The sequence below is a fragment of the Microcaecilia unicolor genome, chromosome 6, assembly GCF_901765095.1.
Source record: "Microcaecilia unicolor chromosome 6, aMicUni1.1, whole genome shotgun sequence".
Classification (NCBI taxonomy): domain Eukaryota; kingdom Metazoa; phylum Chordata; class Amphibia; order Gymnophiona; family Siphonopidae; genus Microcaecilia; species Microcaecilia unicolor.
Genome location: NC_044036.1, coordinates 6,003,356 through 6,019,713, shown reverse-complemented (window position 1 = coordinate 6,019,713; position 16,358 = coordinate 6,003,356). Strand labels below are relative to the sequence as shown.

The following is a 16,358-nucleotide window of genomic DNA, read 5'->3' as shown; positions in this document are numbered from 1 at the left end:
ATAAAGAAGCCCTACTCCAAGCCCCTGCGTTAGGCCTTCCTGATGTGGAGAAACCTTTCTCACTGTATGTCCATGAGCGACAGGGGGTTGCTCTGGGTGTGCTGACCCAGATGATGGGATCCTGGCAGAGGCCTGTTGCATACCTGTCTAAACAGCTGGATGGAGTGGCTAAAGGATGGCCAGCCTGTATGAGGGCCATTGCAGCAACAGCCTTACTGGTCCAGGAAGCTGATAAGTTGACCTTGGGGCAAGAACTGGTTGTTAAAGTCCCCCATGCAGTTCTCACCCTCATGGAGTATAAGGGCAACCACTGGTTTACAAATAACCGCATGGTTAAGTACCAAGCTAGCTTGTGTGAGAATCCACGGATACACCTGGAAACAGTGGCTACATTTAATCCTGCCACCCTTTTGCCAGCATCTGAGGGACCACCGGATCATGACTGTATCCAAACCATGGATGAAGTGTACTCTAGTCGACCAGATCTTAAAGATGTTCCATGGAGGGACCCAGATGTAATTTATTTCACAGATGGAAGCAGTTATGTGGAGAACTCCAAGCGACTGGCAGGCTATGCTGTGGTGACAGAGGACAAGGTGATAGAAGCAAGAGCCCTGCCCCAAGGAACTTCAGCTCAGAAAGCAGAACTTGTGGCCCTCATACGAGCTCTGGAGCTAGCAGCAGGACTGGTGACTAACATTTATACTGATTCCAAGTATGCCTTCACAACTCTACATGCTCATGGAGCTTTGTATAAGGAAAAGGGACTCATAAATGCTGCAGGCCAACCTGTTAAGTATGGACCTGAAATACTTCAGCTGCTAGAGGCTGTGTGGGCCCCTAAGAAGGTAGCTGTCATTCACTGTAGGGGACACCAAAGAATAGATACTCCAGTGGCCCGAGGGAATCGCCATGCTGATCGGGTGGCCAAGGAAGCTGCTCGAGGACCCCCAGCAAGTACTGTGACTCCCCTGTTCCAAATTCGATTGCAAGAATGGACACCTATGTATACCCAAGTGGAAGAGAAATGGGCTCAAGAAGAAGGTGCAGTAAGGAGACCTGATGGCTGGTTACATCTCCCTGATACCAGAGTTCTGGTGCCACGCCACCTAGCTTGGCCTGTAGTGTCTCAAGCTCATGACCTATCACACTTAGGGAAAACAGCACTAGCCCGTCTACTCAGTCGAGTAGTGGTGCTGGAAGGATTGGATAGTCTGGTTGCCACTGCCTCTGCCCGATGTACTCTCTGTGCCCAGAATAATGCTCGTCAGGGACCCCGTATTCCACCAGGAGTTCAGTCTAGAGGTCTAACACCCTTTGAGTCCCTAGTTATAGACTTCACAGAAATGCCCAAGAGCGGTAGGTTCCGATACCTCTTAGTCATGGTCTGTACCTTTTCTGGGTGGGTGGAAGCATATCCTACAGTCACTGAGAAAGCCACAGAAGTAGCTCGAGCTCTCCTTAGGGATGTCATCCCCAGGTATGGACTGCCCCTTGCCATAGGTTCAGATAATGGTCCCGCCTTTGTTGAAGCTACACTTCAGGCCCTGTCCCGCGCATTGCGCATTACCTGGAAATTGCATTGTGCCTATCGTCCCCAGAGTTCAGGGCAGGTTGAGCGAGCAAACAGAACCTTGAAAAATAGCCTAGCAAAGATTTGTCAGGAAACCCAACTGAAATGGCCACAGGCACTGCCACTAGCCCTCTTCCGCCTCCGATGTACCCCAACTAAAGGAACAGCCCTCTCTCCCTTTGAAATTGTGTATGGGAAGCCCCCAGCCATTTTACAGGGAATTAAGGGAGACATAGGGATTTAGGGTCTACCCAGGTGCAGGAGCAGGTAGCCCTCTTGGGAAAGATAATTTCTGAGCTTCAGTCTTATGTGAGAGAAATAAACCCTGTCCCCTTCCAGGCTCAGGTACATTCCTTCCTGCCAGGGGATAGAGTTTTGGGTGAAAGACTGGAGGCTTCAGCCTTTGGGGCCCCGATGGAAAGGACCTTTTACTGTTTTGCTTTCTACCCCTACAGCTGTGAAGGTCGCAGGGATTACTCCATGGGTCCATTGGTCTCGAATTAAGTCTGCTGATCAGACTGAGCCCAGCACGGATCAGACGGAGCCTAGACAGTGGAGAGCAGAAAGTGATCCAGCGGAGCCATTGAAGTTGCGCTTGACCCGAACCAAAGAATCTACTAGCTGAAAAGAAGGGTCAACTGCATACTGCAGGAGCGGCTGAACTTCGGCTTCATACTGAGACTCTTTCTGTCCAGATTCTGGCTTTTTTGGAATTTGAAAGCTTGATCCTTGTCAGTTGAGGGTCTATCCCAACTGGTATAAGAACTCAAAGACTGAGAACATTATATGAGAGTAATCTGTGATTAGCACAGACTGTGAAATATTATTGCTTAATTAGTTTGCTGTATTTGTTTTAGATTAAGAAGAAAGAAAATGTTAGTAGTTTGGATGCTTTTGTTGTTTTCTACTCCTTGCCTCCTTGTTCCTAATACCCCAACTCGCTCCAACCTTTGGTTACACTCAGTCCAGGAACTAATTAGCCAAGCAAAGATTACTTCCCCTTGTATTGTGTGTTCCCGATTTTCTCCTTATACCACAGATGTCCCAGCTGTTCCTGTCCCTGTGCAACTCCCAGCTCTTATACCTCCCTACTTTTCGAGTTCAGGCCCTTGGAGCCAGGATTATACTTGGTGGTCCTTTTATAATGCTACTTCCCCCTCTGACTCTTCTCTAAGGCCAGTTTTTACGTCCCCCTATCCAGCTTCTGGAGTGTTTTGTTTAACAAGAAGCATCTCAACTGTTCTTCCCATTCCCTGTAATTATACTAATGTTCTCCCAGAAAAAGGAGAATCTGTGTGGGTAGTTTCTCCAGGTACTCCTATGTGCCCTGCTACCATACCTGTAGATTATGACCCAGGTGATTATCTGGCTCCTAAGCGTACCACTGAGAAGACTATAGTGTCCAAGCTTATTTTCTACTTCATAAGTCCCCGGGGTATGAAGAGTTACTAACAAATGAGCAGCCTGTCACAATTGGGGATTGGCGCCTATGGTGTGCAAAGTCTCCATTTCGTCTTCGTTCCCCCTGGGATAGGGGCTCGCATTATGGGCACCCTAAGTACCCTGTCCAGCCTGAGCCAACATTTATTGGGAACTTTCCTCACCCTCTCCTTGGTCATTACTGGCTCTGTGATAATGTCCTCCACATGATTCTTCCCCCCACATATGATTTTTGTGTATTGGTAACCTTGAATTATTTTCCTAAAGTTATTCCTCTTAAGCCGCTATCCCCGCACCGCTCTAAGCGAGAGGCTTTGTCCTTACCCTCCTCCGTTGCCACAGAGGATGAGGCGATTGAATTAGCCCTCCAGTATATTAATTCTACTTATCCTCTGACTAAAAAGAGACTTGTAGCCCTTTCTGCCACGGCCTGGATTCCAATTGGGGGCCCGGTAGCGGGTATTACTGAACTAGGTATGGCTACCCGGAGACTTCAATCCCTACTCCATGTTTTAGTTCATGAGCTGAACGTGGTAGTCAATGCATTGCAGGATCAAATTAATGAATTAAGTATAGTTTCTCGGTATAACCGTATGGGTCTTGATTATCTCTTTGCAGCCCAGGGTGGTCTCTGCACAGTGTTAAATTCTTCAGAGTGCTGTACTATTGTCATAAATAGGACGCATGTAGTTAGGCATGCCATGGATAAAGTCCTACAGTTGGCTAGCCTTAATGTGGAGGATTACCGAGGAGGGTTAGATCTTACCTCCTGGTGGTGGTCATTGACCTCCTGGATACGTCCCTTGTTCATTTCCCTAATAGTCTTAGTTTTAGCAGGGTTTTTGTTTTGTTTCCTGGCCTCATGTGCTTCGGCAGTATGCCGTCGGACCTTAACAAGTAGGGTAATGGTGATTCATAAGTCTATTCCTAGTTAGGATCACTATAATCTCCAGAGTTTGAGTTGTGAGACTTATCTCTGCATAAGCTGATTTTAGTCTCAAAGGGGGGAATGAGGCAGCCATGGGCAAAGAAAGTGTTAACTCTGAGAAATTATATACATAAGAAATGATATTAAAAGCTTGAAGTTTGAATTCTCTTCAGTTCTGCAAGTAGTGAAGGAATGCAGGCTGGAGTTAATTAGAGTCTAGCTTGGCCGAGCTAAGGTTAGGAAAGGTCAGTGAGAAATGAAACTCTGTCCCTTGTGAATTGCCAATGCTAGCTGGCACAGCTGTAAACTATTATGAATGAACAAAGCCAGACATGCTGAAGTTTAAAAGGCTGAAATACTATTTCAGAAGTTCTTGATATGTAGATTTTGTTATAAGGAAATAGTTAGATTCTAAATAATTCTAGATATTCCTGATGTTTAGACATGTCTTATAAGAATGCTTACTTTAGAAAATGTTGTATTCTGTGTAAATTAATAATTCTGTGTAGAATGTCTTTCTAAATTCTGTATTACTCTTTGTCTGCTGTGAAGAGCCCAACATGTGTTTTGAGTTTTCTGTGGTCTTAGCTAGTTCTGTGTATGGAGCTGAGAGGTGAAAAAGGTCAGAACTAGTCAGCTCTCTTCTCCTTGATTAATTATAGGTAAAATGCAGGAATGGTCTTGGAAGTAATAACCTGATATGTATGCTATTAATTAAGATTGGCTTTTGACCTCTTTAATGAATGCCAGAGTTTAGTTAGCAGTTAGTACTAGGAATATGAGAAATCAATCATAATAACATGTAAGAGACTGGAGACCAAATGTCTGGCTTGAGGGGCCCCAGGTCACAGGTCAGTTTAGGATGTCTGGAACCTATGTAACTGATATTTCAAAAGTAATGATTGGTTGAGGCAAGGTAGCCAATCAGTTTCTTAACCAATTGGGAGTAAAGGGGGCTAGGCTAGGAGGAGGGCTTAGGACCCTATTTAAGTGGGAGCAGAAGCAGTTTACGTCAGAAGGAGCTCAGAAGAAAGAGAAGGACAGAAGGAACAGACAGAAGAAGGAGAAGACAGCATAAGAAGAGAAGCAGCTGAGACAAAGACACAGAGAGCTGAGACAAAGACACAGAGAGCTGAGAGAGAGGAGAAGAGAGCTAGAACTGATGTCCTGCTTTGTTTGCTGGCAAATAAAGAAGATTTCTCTCTCATACTGGTGTGTGCTGTCTGACTCCTGAAGTATCACAAATTCCTATCTCAATTCCTGCAACAGAACAACCCCATCTTCTGTTTTCTTCAACCTCCTTGTCCTGTCCTGTGTTGGGGACGGGTCCCAGGTGATAGCTCTTGCAAGTGCCGCGGAGGTAGAACCCAGCAGCCCACAAAGTCAGCGAGCCAGAGCACACACAACATGTACCGTGGGAACGGTCCCTTACCTTACCTCTGCTACAGCCATGGCGCCAGCCCAGCAGTGGAGGAGTGGTCTAGTGGTTAGGGTGGTGGACTCTGGTCCTGAGGAACTGAGTTCGATTCCCACTTCAGGCACAGGCAGCTCCTTGTGACTCTGGGCAAGTAACTTAACCCTCCATTGCCCCAGGTACAAATAAGTACCTGTATATGTAAGCCGCATTGAGCCTGCCATGAGTGGGAAAGCACGGGGTACAAATGTAACTAAAATAAAATAAACAAGAAAGAAGAACAGGTCACAGGAGTCAGCTTTGCACAACCAACCAAGGTCAAGCGCTGCTGCCGCCGAACAGCTGGGCTGCAGCGGCGAGTGCAGCCTGCCGGTGCCTGCACTGCTTGAAGCCAAGAGAAGGAGCAGAACGTCGTCAAGAGAGCTCATCTCAGCTGCAGCGGCCTTGTGTGGTAAGCTACTTTACTACTACAATGGCTACGGCTGAGCTTTCTGGACGATGTTCTGCTCCTTCTCTAGGCTTCAAGCAGTGCAGGCAGCACAGTGAGGGGATGGGAGACAGGCGACTGGGAGTGCGCAGACATCAGGCGGCTGAGTGGGCTGACAAGCGGCAAGTAGACGACGCCACCAACCATCTGCAGCAAAGGAAGGCACGAATCCGATCCAGCCAGCATTTGGAAGTGGCACCGTGTGCAAGCGGGAAGACAGCGGTGCATGCGCATAGGCGGCACCGCATACGCTGCAGTAACTAAACTGGCGATGAATGCGCATAGGCACCATTTTTTCAATCCCCCCTAGCTAAGCCACTGACATGGCAGAACTGAAAGGCTGTGCAGCACTCTCACTGCAGCCTAACTGGCACCTAGAAGACCAGCACCGGATTGGAGGAGCAGGACAAATTGGGTGGGCCTCAGTTGCGATTGGGTGGGCCTGGGCCCATCCAGGTCCATCCGTAGCTACGCCCCTGATTCAGATACACTGGGTATTTCTCTATCACTGGAACGCTGACGATTTAATTTTTTACCTGAGGCAATGGAGGGGGATTAAGTGACTTGTCCTAGATCACTAGGAGCAGCAGTGGGGTTTGAACCAGCCAAGACTGGTGCCCTCACCACCAGAACATAAGAATAGCCAGACTGGATTAGACCAGTGGTCCATTTAGCACACTATCCTGCTTCTAATGGTGGACAATCCTCGTCATAAGTACCTGGTAGACCCCTAAATAGTAATAACATTTCATACTGCTGATCCCAGGACAGACAGATACATATTGGTAAAACATGAATAAATAAATGACTCGTATTTTAAGTTACTTTTACCCCCCCCCCCCCCACACACACACACACACACACAGCCCTTGCATGGGCAAACAGCCAGTGTTGGTCTCATTTTAGTTCTACACTTTTCTCTCTTGTTGTGAATTTGGAATTCCTTAACTATTCCATTTAGTTTTGTACAGTGGTTTGATTTGCTGTGAAAAGTGGTATGTCAAACATCCTAATCAACTTTGTGCTTGTGAAAGGACTTTTCCTTTTGCGATCTGCCTCTTTGTATCCCCATTTAGGATTTTGTGTATTGCTTGCCCTGCTGTTTTCTTAGAGCTTGTTAAATTTTAAATGCCAAACCTTTGACCATTCTAATTTTTGGAGATCTTTCCTTCAGCAATGTTTTTCACAAATATATTAAACAGAGTCGGCCCTAGTACCAAACCCTGAGGCACACCACTACTCACCTTGCTTTACTTTGAGCAGATTTTGTTTACCACCACCCTCTGTCACCTGTCAACCAGTTTCCAATTCAGTTAGAACATAAGAGTAGCCATACTGGGTCAGACCAATTAGCCCAGTATCCTGTTTCCGATACTGGCCAAAGCTAGGTCACAAGTATCACTACTTTGGGTCCTAAGTTCAACCCTCTCAGCTTATTCATGAGTCTTCTGTGAAGAACCATATCAAACGCTTTGCTGAAATCCAGGTAGTTTACATGTAGTGCATATTCTTTAGTCAGTTTTTTTTAGTCGCTCTCCCTATTATTTGTTACATTTGTATCCCACATTTTCCCACCTTTTTGCAAGCTCAATGTGGCTTACATATAACCATTAACAGCGTTAGCCGATTCCGGTCTGAACAAATACATGGTATGAATGAATACAAAGTGATATTGTGGTAGAATGAGGTACATGTATGGTAGGTACAATTGGGGGGAACATAGGGAGGGAAAAGGGGAAGAAGAGTCAGGTAATGTCTGTTACGGTCTTTGGTTACATTGTGTCGCAAGTGTCCAGGTATTTTTATGTTGGGTCCGTGGGGGGGTATGCTCTTCTCAACAGGTCTGTCTTTAGTGCTTACCGAAAATTTAGGTGGTCGAGCCTAGTTTTTACTCCTTTTGGCAATGCGTTCCATAGTTGTGCGCTTAGGTAGGAGAAACTGGATGCGTAGGTGGATTTGTATTTGAGTCCTTTGCTGCATGGGTAGTGGAGGTTTTGTATGATCGTGCAGATTTTGTGGTGTTTCTGGTTGGCAGGTCGATAAGGTCTGTCATGTATCCCGGTGCCTCGCCGTAAATAATTTTATGAACAGTCGTGCAGATTTTGAAAGTGATTCGTTCTTTGATTGGTAGCCAGTGCAATTTTTCTTGGAGTGGTTAGATTCTAAACAATGCTTACATTATAGACCTGAGGCTTAGTCCAGTATGGCCCCATCCTGCGTAGGATCCATTTTCTACTTCTGGAATAGTTTCCCGCTTTACAGATACAGGATCTCCCTGCTTCTAAAAGACCCTGCAGTAAGGATACCCCAATCGACATCTGACATATTGAAATCGCCTGTTAATAGTACTTTCACAGTTTGAATGTCTTGAATTTAAATCTCTGTCAATTTCTTCTGTCTGTGAAGGAGGTCAGTATATTACACCAATGTAAACACATTTGCCATACCCTCTTAATTGACCCACAGTGCCTCTTTCTTAACCTGTGTGTCCTGCAATTTTGTGGTTTTAATATTATATTTAACATATAATGCCATTTCCCCTCCCGATCTTTTTACCCTGTCTTTTCTGAACAGTTTATAGCCCAGTATAATTATATTCCAGTCATTGTGTTCTGTGAACCATGTCTCTGTGATCACCACTAAATACAAATCAGCCTTTTCTATCGCAGCCTCAAAATCTAATATCTTATTTCCCATACTTCGGGTATTAGTATATACTGCTTTCCAGACATTGCCCCCTTTGCCAGTTTGTATAAAGGTATTTAATGCTTCACTTACCTGATGGCTTGTTACTTACCTGAGGGCTTTGATCACCCTGCCCAACGATTCTAGTTTGAAACCCTTTTTGGTAGTTTAGCCTGTCTGCTGCTGAAGACACTTCTTCCCTTCTTTGATAGATGGACACCATCTCCGTTCAACAGCCCTCGGAAAAGCATCCCATGGTCAAGGAAGCCAAAATGCTGTTAATGACACCATCTGTGCAGCCACATGTTCGATTCCAGTATGCGAGCGTCTCTTCCTTGGCATTTGCCCTCAGTCGAGAGGATCAATGAGAACACCACCTGTGCACGTGTCTGCTTCACGCTTTCTCCCATAGCCTTGAAGTCACGTTTGATACGTTCCGAGAGTTTGAGCAAAAATCAGAGTGGTTTACAAACTAACAATACAATCAGAAAATGAAAGGAAAGTTGCACAAAACAATCATTTGGGAATCTAAAGGATAGAGAAGGAGGAAAGGGGAAAGATAATTAAAAAATAAACAGGGATGGGGAAAAAATAAGGAGAAGGGGAGGAACTGCTGTCTTTTAGTCAATCTCTCATGGCGTTCTGCTGTCAAATTGAAAATGCTAAGGTGAAAAGGTGGATCAAGGGCTGTACGAAACAAAGGATAAGAGAGCACAGGTAAAGTATTCCAAAGCGAAGGGACCAGGGAAAAGAAAGCAGAATTTCTTGTTTTCCATCTAGCTTGGGTGGAGATGGGAGAAAAGTTGATGATCATTTATGGAACGTAAATAGCGGACTAAAATTAAAGGTGAGATGTGAGATTTTTTATATTTATTACATTTGTGCCCCGCGCTTTCCCACACAATGCAGCTTCAATGTGGCTTACATAGTAATTCGAAATAAAAGTCTTATAATAGAAATGTCAAAACTAATGAAACATTATAAAATTGAGCTTGATAATGTATGATTAGGATAAGAGAGGGTGGATAGGATAGTATAAGTTGGGAGAAAAGGGGTAAGGAGGGATATAATAAAGGAGAGATGGAGAAGAGAAGGATGGGATGGGTAGAGGGGGAATGGGGAGGTGGGGTAAGTAAAACTAATGATGAGGTCGGTATCCTAGTCAGAACAGAATTGGGAGTAGAGGTTGGTAAGATTAGGTTGGGACATTAGAGTAGGCTTGCTTGAAGAAATGAGCTTTCAGCATTTTTCTAAAGGGCAAGTAGTCGTTAATTAATCGGATAGGTTTAGGTAGAGCATTCCAAAGTTGGTTTGCCATTATAAAGAGCTTTAAATGTAAGAGTGAGTACCTTGTAAGAAAAGGGCTGGACCGCCAATATGTATGTATTCAGAGGTACTTAGCTGTCAGAACACTACTAAATAGCAATTATTCTGGACTCGTGTCTAGGGGAAGTGTACCTCTTTATCCCAATGACTAGATAGTTGCTGGAAAAAGGAACAATGCCACAGATGGAATATATATATTATTTATTAAGTAAAGAAATATATATATATATATAAATAGTTCTGAAGCAAAATGCCAAGGAAAATACAAAATAACTTGCTATAAAACAGGGGCGTAGCTACAGGTGGGCCCAGGCCCACCCAATCTTGGCTCAGGCCCACCCAGTTTCTCCTGATCCTCCAATCGATTCTGTCTTAGGCTGCAGTTGGCGTGCACAGCCTTTAAGGAAATTGCCACAGGGCTAATGCTAGGCTGTGTGCAGGGAGGGGTGGGGCAGATGCCTAGTTATCAGATGGATGGTGGGGAAGAGAAGGACTGATGCTGGGTTATGGGAATGGATAGTGGGAGTAAAGTAGGGAAGGGCTGGATGGTGGGATAGGGAAGGGAAAGGCCAATGCCAGGCTACAAGGATGGATAGGGGGATAAGGAAGGGAAGGACTGATGCCAGGCTACAAGACAATTTCTGATTTTTGGTCCTTAATTCTATAATTGATGAGGGTTGGTCTTGTGATACCCGCAAGTGAGCCTTCTCTGGAGTAGCCCCCATACTCTGGAATGCACTGCCTGTAAGACTCCACTTCACAGAAGACTATCTCTAGTTCAGGAAGCAGGTGAAAGCTTGGCTCTTCAACCAGGTCTTTAATGGAAGAAGTAAATAACTTGTTAGTCTCACTCACACACACAAGGAATGACATGGGCTGCACATACTGCAACTCCTACCCTATCCGAGATAATATTTAACCATCTCTCTGACCTCATGTGCAACTTCCTTTAAATTAGTTACCTTACTTCCTAACTCTTCTTATTCTCTTATCTATACGTTCCATCTTTGTTTGTACCCTTCACTATCAATTAAAATGTTCTATTACATGTTGTGTTCACATTGTAAGAAGTATACTATGCCATGCTTTTTATTTTTTTTTTTAATATTTTTACTGTTGTAATTGCCTATTTCTCATGTTTGCTCTATTCTTACTGTACACCACCTTGAGTGAATTCCTTCAAAAAGATGTTAAATCCTAATAAATAAAATTTTGTTTTTCCCACATCCTCTATATTACTTTATATTCTCCATAGGTGTTTTTTAAAATGATTGTTTTTTCTAGAAGATGTCCTTTTAGAGACCCTTCTTGAGATATGATGGTGAGTTACATCAAATATAGATATATATATATATATAGCACAACCCATATGAGTCTGAAAGTTTCTCTATTACATCTCTAGATTTTTTTTTTTTTTTTTTTACTGGATCAACTGACTATCACAGTCTAAAAATATCTGTACTACAACACATCCATGTAAATGTTAGGGAAATACATGAAGAGTCCAACAAACTAATAAAGGGAGACCATAGGGATTACATATTTTTATTCTGTTTGCTGGTTAGATCATATTGTAATAACATATCTTGGCACTGAATAGGAAGGAAACTTTTAATGTTTGATGTGCATTATCAGGAGGGTGCTGACTCCGGGAAAACTTGAAGCAAGTGCAACGAGGTGTACAGCAAGTTTCCTTGTTCTTGTCTTTGGACGTTTTATGTATTTTGTCCTTCTTTTCTTTTAGACCGGTGTTGTGAAACCCTTGAAGAAGCCTACTGTGTTGTCAATGCCCCCACGTGCAAAGCTCTCTGCAGAGCAGTCCCTTGTCCTGAGTGCTGTGCTGGATGGAAAGAATGTCTTTTTTACTGGCAGTGCTGGTAAGAGCTGGTGTCTGGGGTTCTGATATCGGAACCCGTGCTTGGAGCATCATCTCAGTGAGTAATCAGGGCAAAAAGCATTGACTTCTTTAATGTTCAGTTCCTGTCATTGTACAGGCAGGAGGAAAGACTACATTTTTCATTCAGAAAAGAATTTTGTTAAATGGTAGTACAATCGATCTAAAACAATGAGGAATTACCTCTAATCATGCTGTTGAGTTCAATGTATTTGCCAAGGCAAGGAACAGAGTCTGGACAGAGTCTCCCCTTGTCTGATTCTGTTCAAAATACAATTAACAAAGCTCCTCTTTTCATAGACAAAACATTGTCTAGTTAGGGGGTCTTTTTACTGAGGTGCGGTTGCATTTTTAGCTGGTGCTAAATGTTGACACGCCCATAGGAATATAATGGGCATCTCAGCATTTGGCAGTAGCTGATTTTTAGCACAAGCTAAAAACACTGGTGCACCTTAATAAAAGACTCCCTTCATTGCTTAATTAAGATGATAAATGACTTTGAGAAAAGATGAGCATTAGGAAAACAGGATGCAGATGTTCTGCTCGTATCAAGATATCCAGACCTTAATGATATATGATCAGCATTAAAAGGCACCCGCGGGTCATTGGGGGCAAGAGCGAAGCCCCCTCACTCATGCCTCTTGTGGCACCTCTAAAATTGATGCCGCAACCTTTCACGGTAGCTCGCAGTACTACATAAAGTACCATGAGAGAGCGCAGCAGCCATTTTACAGAGGCGCCACAAGGGGTAGGAGCCAGGGAGCTGCAGTCCTGCCCCCAGCAACTCCGCTGGACCACCAGGGATGTAGGTAAGCCTGGGGGCTTACTTTCACGGTTGGGGGAGAGATTGGGGGAGGAAAAGAGGAGACATAGGAAGTGGCTCGGGGCGCTTTTTGTTTTTCTTTAAAAAAAAAAAAAAGTTTGCTGGCTGTGATATTCAGAGCTGGCACTCTCATAGCATAACGGCCTTCTTTCAGACAGCTCTTGAGTTGCTCTATATGAAGCCGCTTAGTTATGTGGGTGCTGAAACTGAGTATTGCCAGCACCTGGATAACCTGGGACTCCTCCCAAGTGCCGCCCACATTGCTGCCACAACCCGCTTACTTTTTGGGCGGTCTCAGGGGATATTCAGCGGTACTGTCTGCCTAAAAAACAATAATGAATAACCAATCTTGAAAGCACATATTTTCTAAATAAGGTTGCCTTGAGAGATTTATGGAAAGGCACATATTGAGATAGGGAAATTACAGAAGTTGATAAAGAATTCAAAATTTTTGTTGCCTGATCCTATATAATAATTCTCACCTCCAACAGGATGTGCTTGGGACCGTGCCTGCCGGAAGTGGTCTGCTTGGCAGGCACACACTGACCTCAGTGACATCAGTGACAGACAATTTGGCAAAGCAAAACAATCTGAGTGCTGGCCATTAAGACACAGGGTTGATAGGAGAGTTTTTTTTAAAGACTGAAGGAACTGAAAGTGTTAAATGGGGGGAGGGGGGAGTTCTGAACGACTGAAAGACATGAACATTTGGGAAAGGAAAACAATCTGAATGCTGGCCATTAGGACACAGGGTAGATAGGAGAGTTTTAAAAGACTGAAGGTTATCAATAGAAATCATCAAACAAAATAAAACATGGAAAAGAAAATAAGATGATACCTTTTTTTTATTGGACATAACTTAATACATTTCTTGATTAGCTTTCGAAGGTTGCCCTTCTTCGTCAGATCGGAAATAAGCAAATGTGCTAGCTGACAGTGTATATAAGTGAAAACATTCAAGCATTACTATGACAGTCTGACAGAGTGGGAGGATGGGGGTGGGTAGGAGGTATGCATGGGGACATGAAGCATATCATTGATATTCTAACAGGATGGGTGTGAATAGGTGAGGGGTGGGGTGATCAACAGAGACATACAGCTTTATGGTTTATAATGGGCTAGGAACCCCTGATCCTTGTTAAGTCCTTTCTGTTGGGTGTTAAAATATTCAATCATTCTGACTTCAAAGGTCTTACGTTCTTGTATGGTTTTAAAGTTACCTTTCAGGATTCTCACTGTGAAGTCACTGGTACAGTGTCCTGGTCCTGTAAAATGTTGACCAACAGGTGTGGGAACCCTACTGGCACCAGCATTGTTCATGTGATGTCTATGTAAATTGAATCTCGTCTTAAACATCTGGCCTGTTTCTCCAATATAGCATCCTTTGTTACATTTTTTACACTGAATGATATATACCACATTGGAAGATGAGCAAGTGAAAGATCCCTTTATGTTGAATATCTTTCCTTTGTGGATGACTTTGGGGTCCTGTGAAATATTTTGGCATAGTTTGCAACTGGATAAATTACAGGGAAGTGTGCCCTTCTGTTCCTTTTCAGTCTGTGATGGAAGTTTACTTCTGATTAGCTTGTGTTTTAAGTTGGGTGGCTGTCGGAAGGCCAGTACTGGTGGGGATGGGAATATCTCTTTCAGTAATTCATCCTCCTGGAGTATAGGTTGTAGATCTCTTATGATTTTCCTCAGTTTTTCCAGCTCTGTATGTCACTACAAGGGGGATTCTATCTGTAGATTTTTTCTCCTTGTACTGTAGCAGATTCTCCCTGGGTGTTTTGAGGGAGGAGGCAATATTCTTGGAGATTATTTTGGGGTTGTAGCCTTTCTGTTTGAAGGATGCAGTCAGGCTTTTAAGGTGTCTGTCTCTGTCCCCTGGGTCAGAGCAGATATGGTGGTATCTTGTGGCTTGGCTGTAAATGATGGATCTTTTTGTTTGTGAAGGATGGAAGCTGGAGTTGTGGAGGTAGCTGCATCTGTCTGTGGGTTTCATGTATATAGATGTTTGTATACAGCCATCACTGATTGAGACCGTGGTGTCCAAAAAATTGACTTTTTCTGGGGAGTAGTCAATTTTGAATCTGATTGTAGGATGATATGTATTGAAGGCAGAATAAAATTGTTTCAGAGTTTCTTCACCCTCCGTCCAAATCATAAAAATGTCATCGATGTACCGGTAGTATTTTAGAGGTTTGGTCTGGTGTGTATTCAGAAATGTCTCTTCCAGCTCAGCCATAAAAAGGTTGGCATATTGGGGTGCTGTCCTGGTGCCCATTGCAGTGCCCATTATTTGTAGATAGATATCATTGTTAAAGTGGAAGTAGTTGTGAGTTAAAATGAATTTGATTAATTTTGTAATAGTTTCTGGTGAGTATTGATGGTCCAGTGTGGATTTTTTTAGGAGTCTTCCACATGCAGCTATGCCATCCGCATGTGGAATGTTGCTGTATAGTGATTCTACATCCATCGTGACCAGAAGGGTGTTAGGTGGTAGCTGCTTGATATTTTTCAATTTATTCAGAAAGTCTGTGATGTCTTGTATGAAGCTGTTAGTTTTGTGTACGAGAGGTTTCAGAATTACCTCTATGAATCCAGATATTTCTTCCGTGAGTGTGGCAATACCTGATATGATTATACATCAACTCTACAAGAAAAAAAGAATAATACAAACCCAAAGGGATGTAATCATGAGGAACATGGAGGAATTACATCCACACCTTGTGAACCAACTTAGAGGACCTACATAACATCCAAGGAGAAAAACAATGCATTGCTATCCGCAAAAAGGAAATAAAGCTATATTCTCTTCTTCAAAATCAAAGAGAGAGAAACTGCTTATCCTTGAATAGCTACAGCTCTGCAGAACCAACATCCCCAGACACCTTGGAGACACTTGGCTACACATCTGAGGCATGTGAAAATCAGAGCCCAAACAAACCAGGGAATACTGATCACACCTTTACAGATGCAAACCAAATGGGGATAATAAACCTCTCGAACCATCAATTATCACAGCATGAGGTATCTGTGCTATCCAAAGGGCTCTCATTCTGCCCATCCAGGAAACTAGATGAACTCCAACTATACTCAGACCTAGAAGAATTCTTTAGAAAAATGCGCCTTAAAACACATTTCTATAATAAAGGGACACCAAACAGACCGAAATACAGTCTTAAACAAAAGAACACTTATTTCACCCCACAGGAGGGACAAAACTACAAGCTGGATAATTACATAGAAAGTTTCAGACATAGGGTGAAATCCCAACTTTCCAACAAACAAAAGAGAATCCTGTACAATCTTACCCCACCAAAAAGAGCGGCCATAAGAACCCTACAAACTAACGAACCATTATCATCAAACCCGCAGACAAAGGAGGCGCAGTGGTAATTATGGACATACAAAAATACATTGAAGAGGGGCACAGACAGCTCTCAGACAATAAATACTACAGGAAACTAACTGAGGACCCCACACAGGATTACACAAAACAGCTGAAAGACCTTATCAAAACATTTCCTACACAAGCGCAACCTCACCTGAAGAAACTCATACCAAACCAACCTGCTGTGGGCTCATTCTACATGCTACCCAAGATCCACAAACCGGGAAACCCTGGCAGACCAATCATATCAGGTATTGGCACACTCACGGAAGAAATATCTGGATTCATAGAGGGAATTCTGAAACCTCTCGTACACAAAACTAACAGCTTCATACAAGACATCACAGACTTTCTGAATAAATTGAAAAATATCAAGCAGCTACCACCTAAC

General features: G+C 43.4%; 2 protein-coding genes across 2 annotated transcripts in view; one reads left to right on the top strand and one right to left on the bottom strand.

Annotated features, from left to right (window-relative positions):
• Nucleotides 1-5,393, bottom strand: part of LOC115471750 — a 48,767-nt gene extending 43,374 nt beyond the window's left edge. The window contains exon 1 of the mRNA XM_030205563.1: nt 5,379-5,393. Within this exon, the coding sequence (XP_030061423.1) occupies nt 5,379-5,393 (15 nt within the window). The remainder of the gene's footprint in view (nt 1-5,378) is intronic.
• Nucleotides 5,394-8,045: 2,652 nt separating this feature from the next.
• Nucleotides 8,046-16,358, top strand: part of LOC115471749 (ATP-dependent DNA helicase PIF1-like) — a 233,774-nt gene continuing 225,461 nt past the window's right edge. Inside the window, exons 1-3 of the mRNA XM_030205562.1 lie at nt 8,046-8,187; nt 8,740-8,843; nt 11,598-11,730. Of these exons, the coding sequence (XP_030061422.1) occupies nt 8,046-8,187; nt 8,740-8,843; nt 11,598-11,730 (379 nt within the window). The remainder of the gene's footprint in view (nt 8,188-8,739; nt 8,844-11,597; nt 11,731-16,358) is intronic.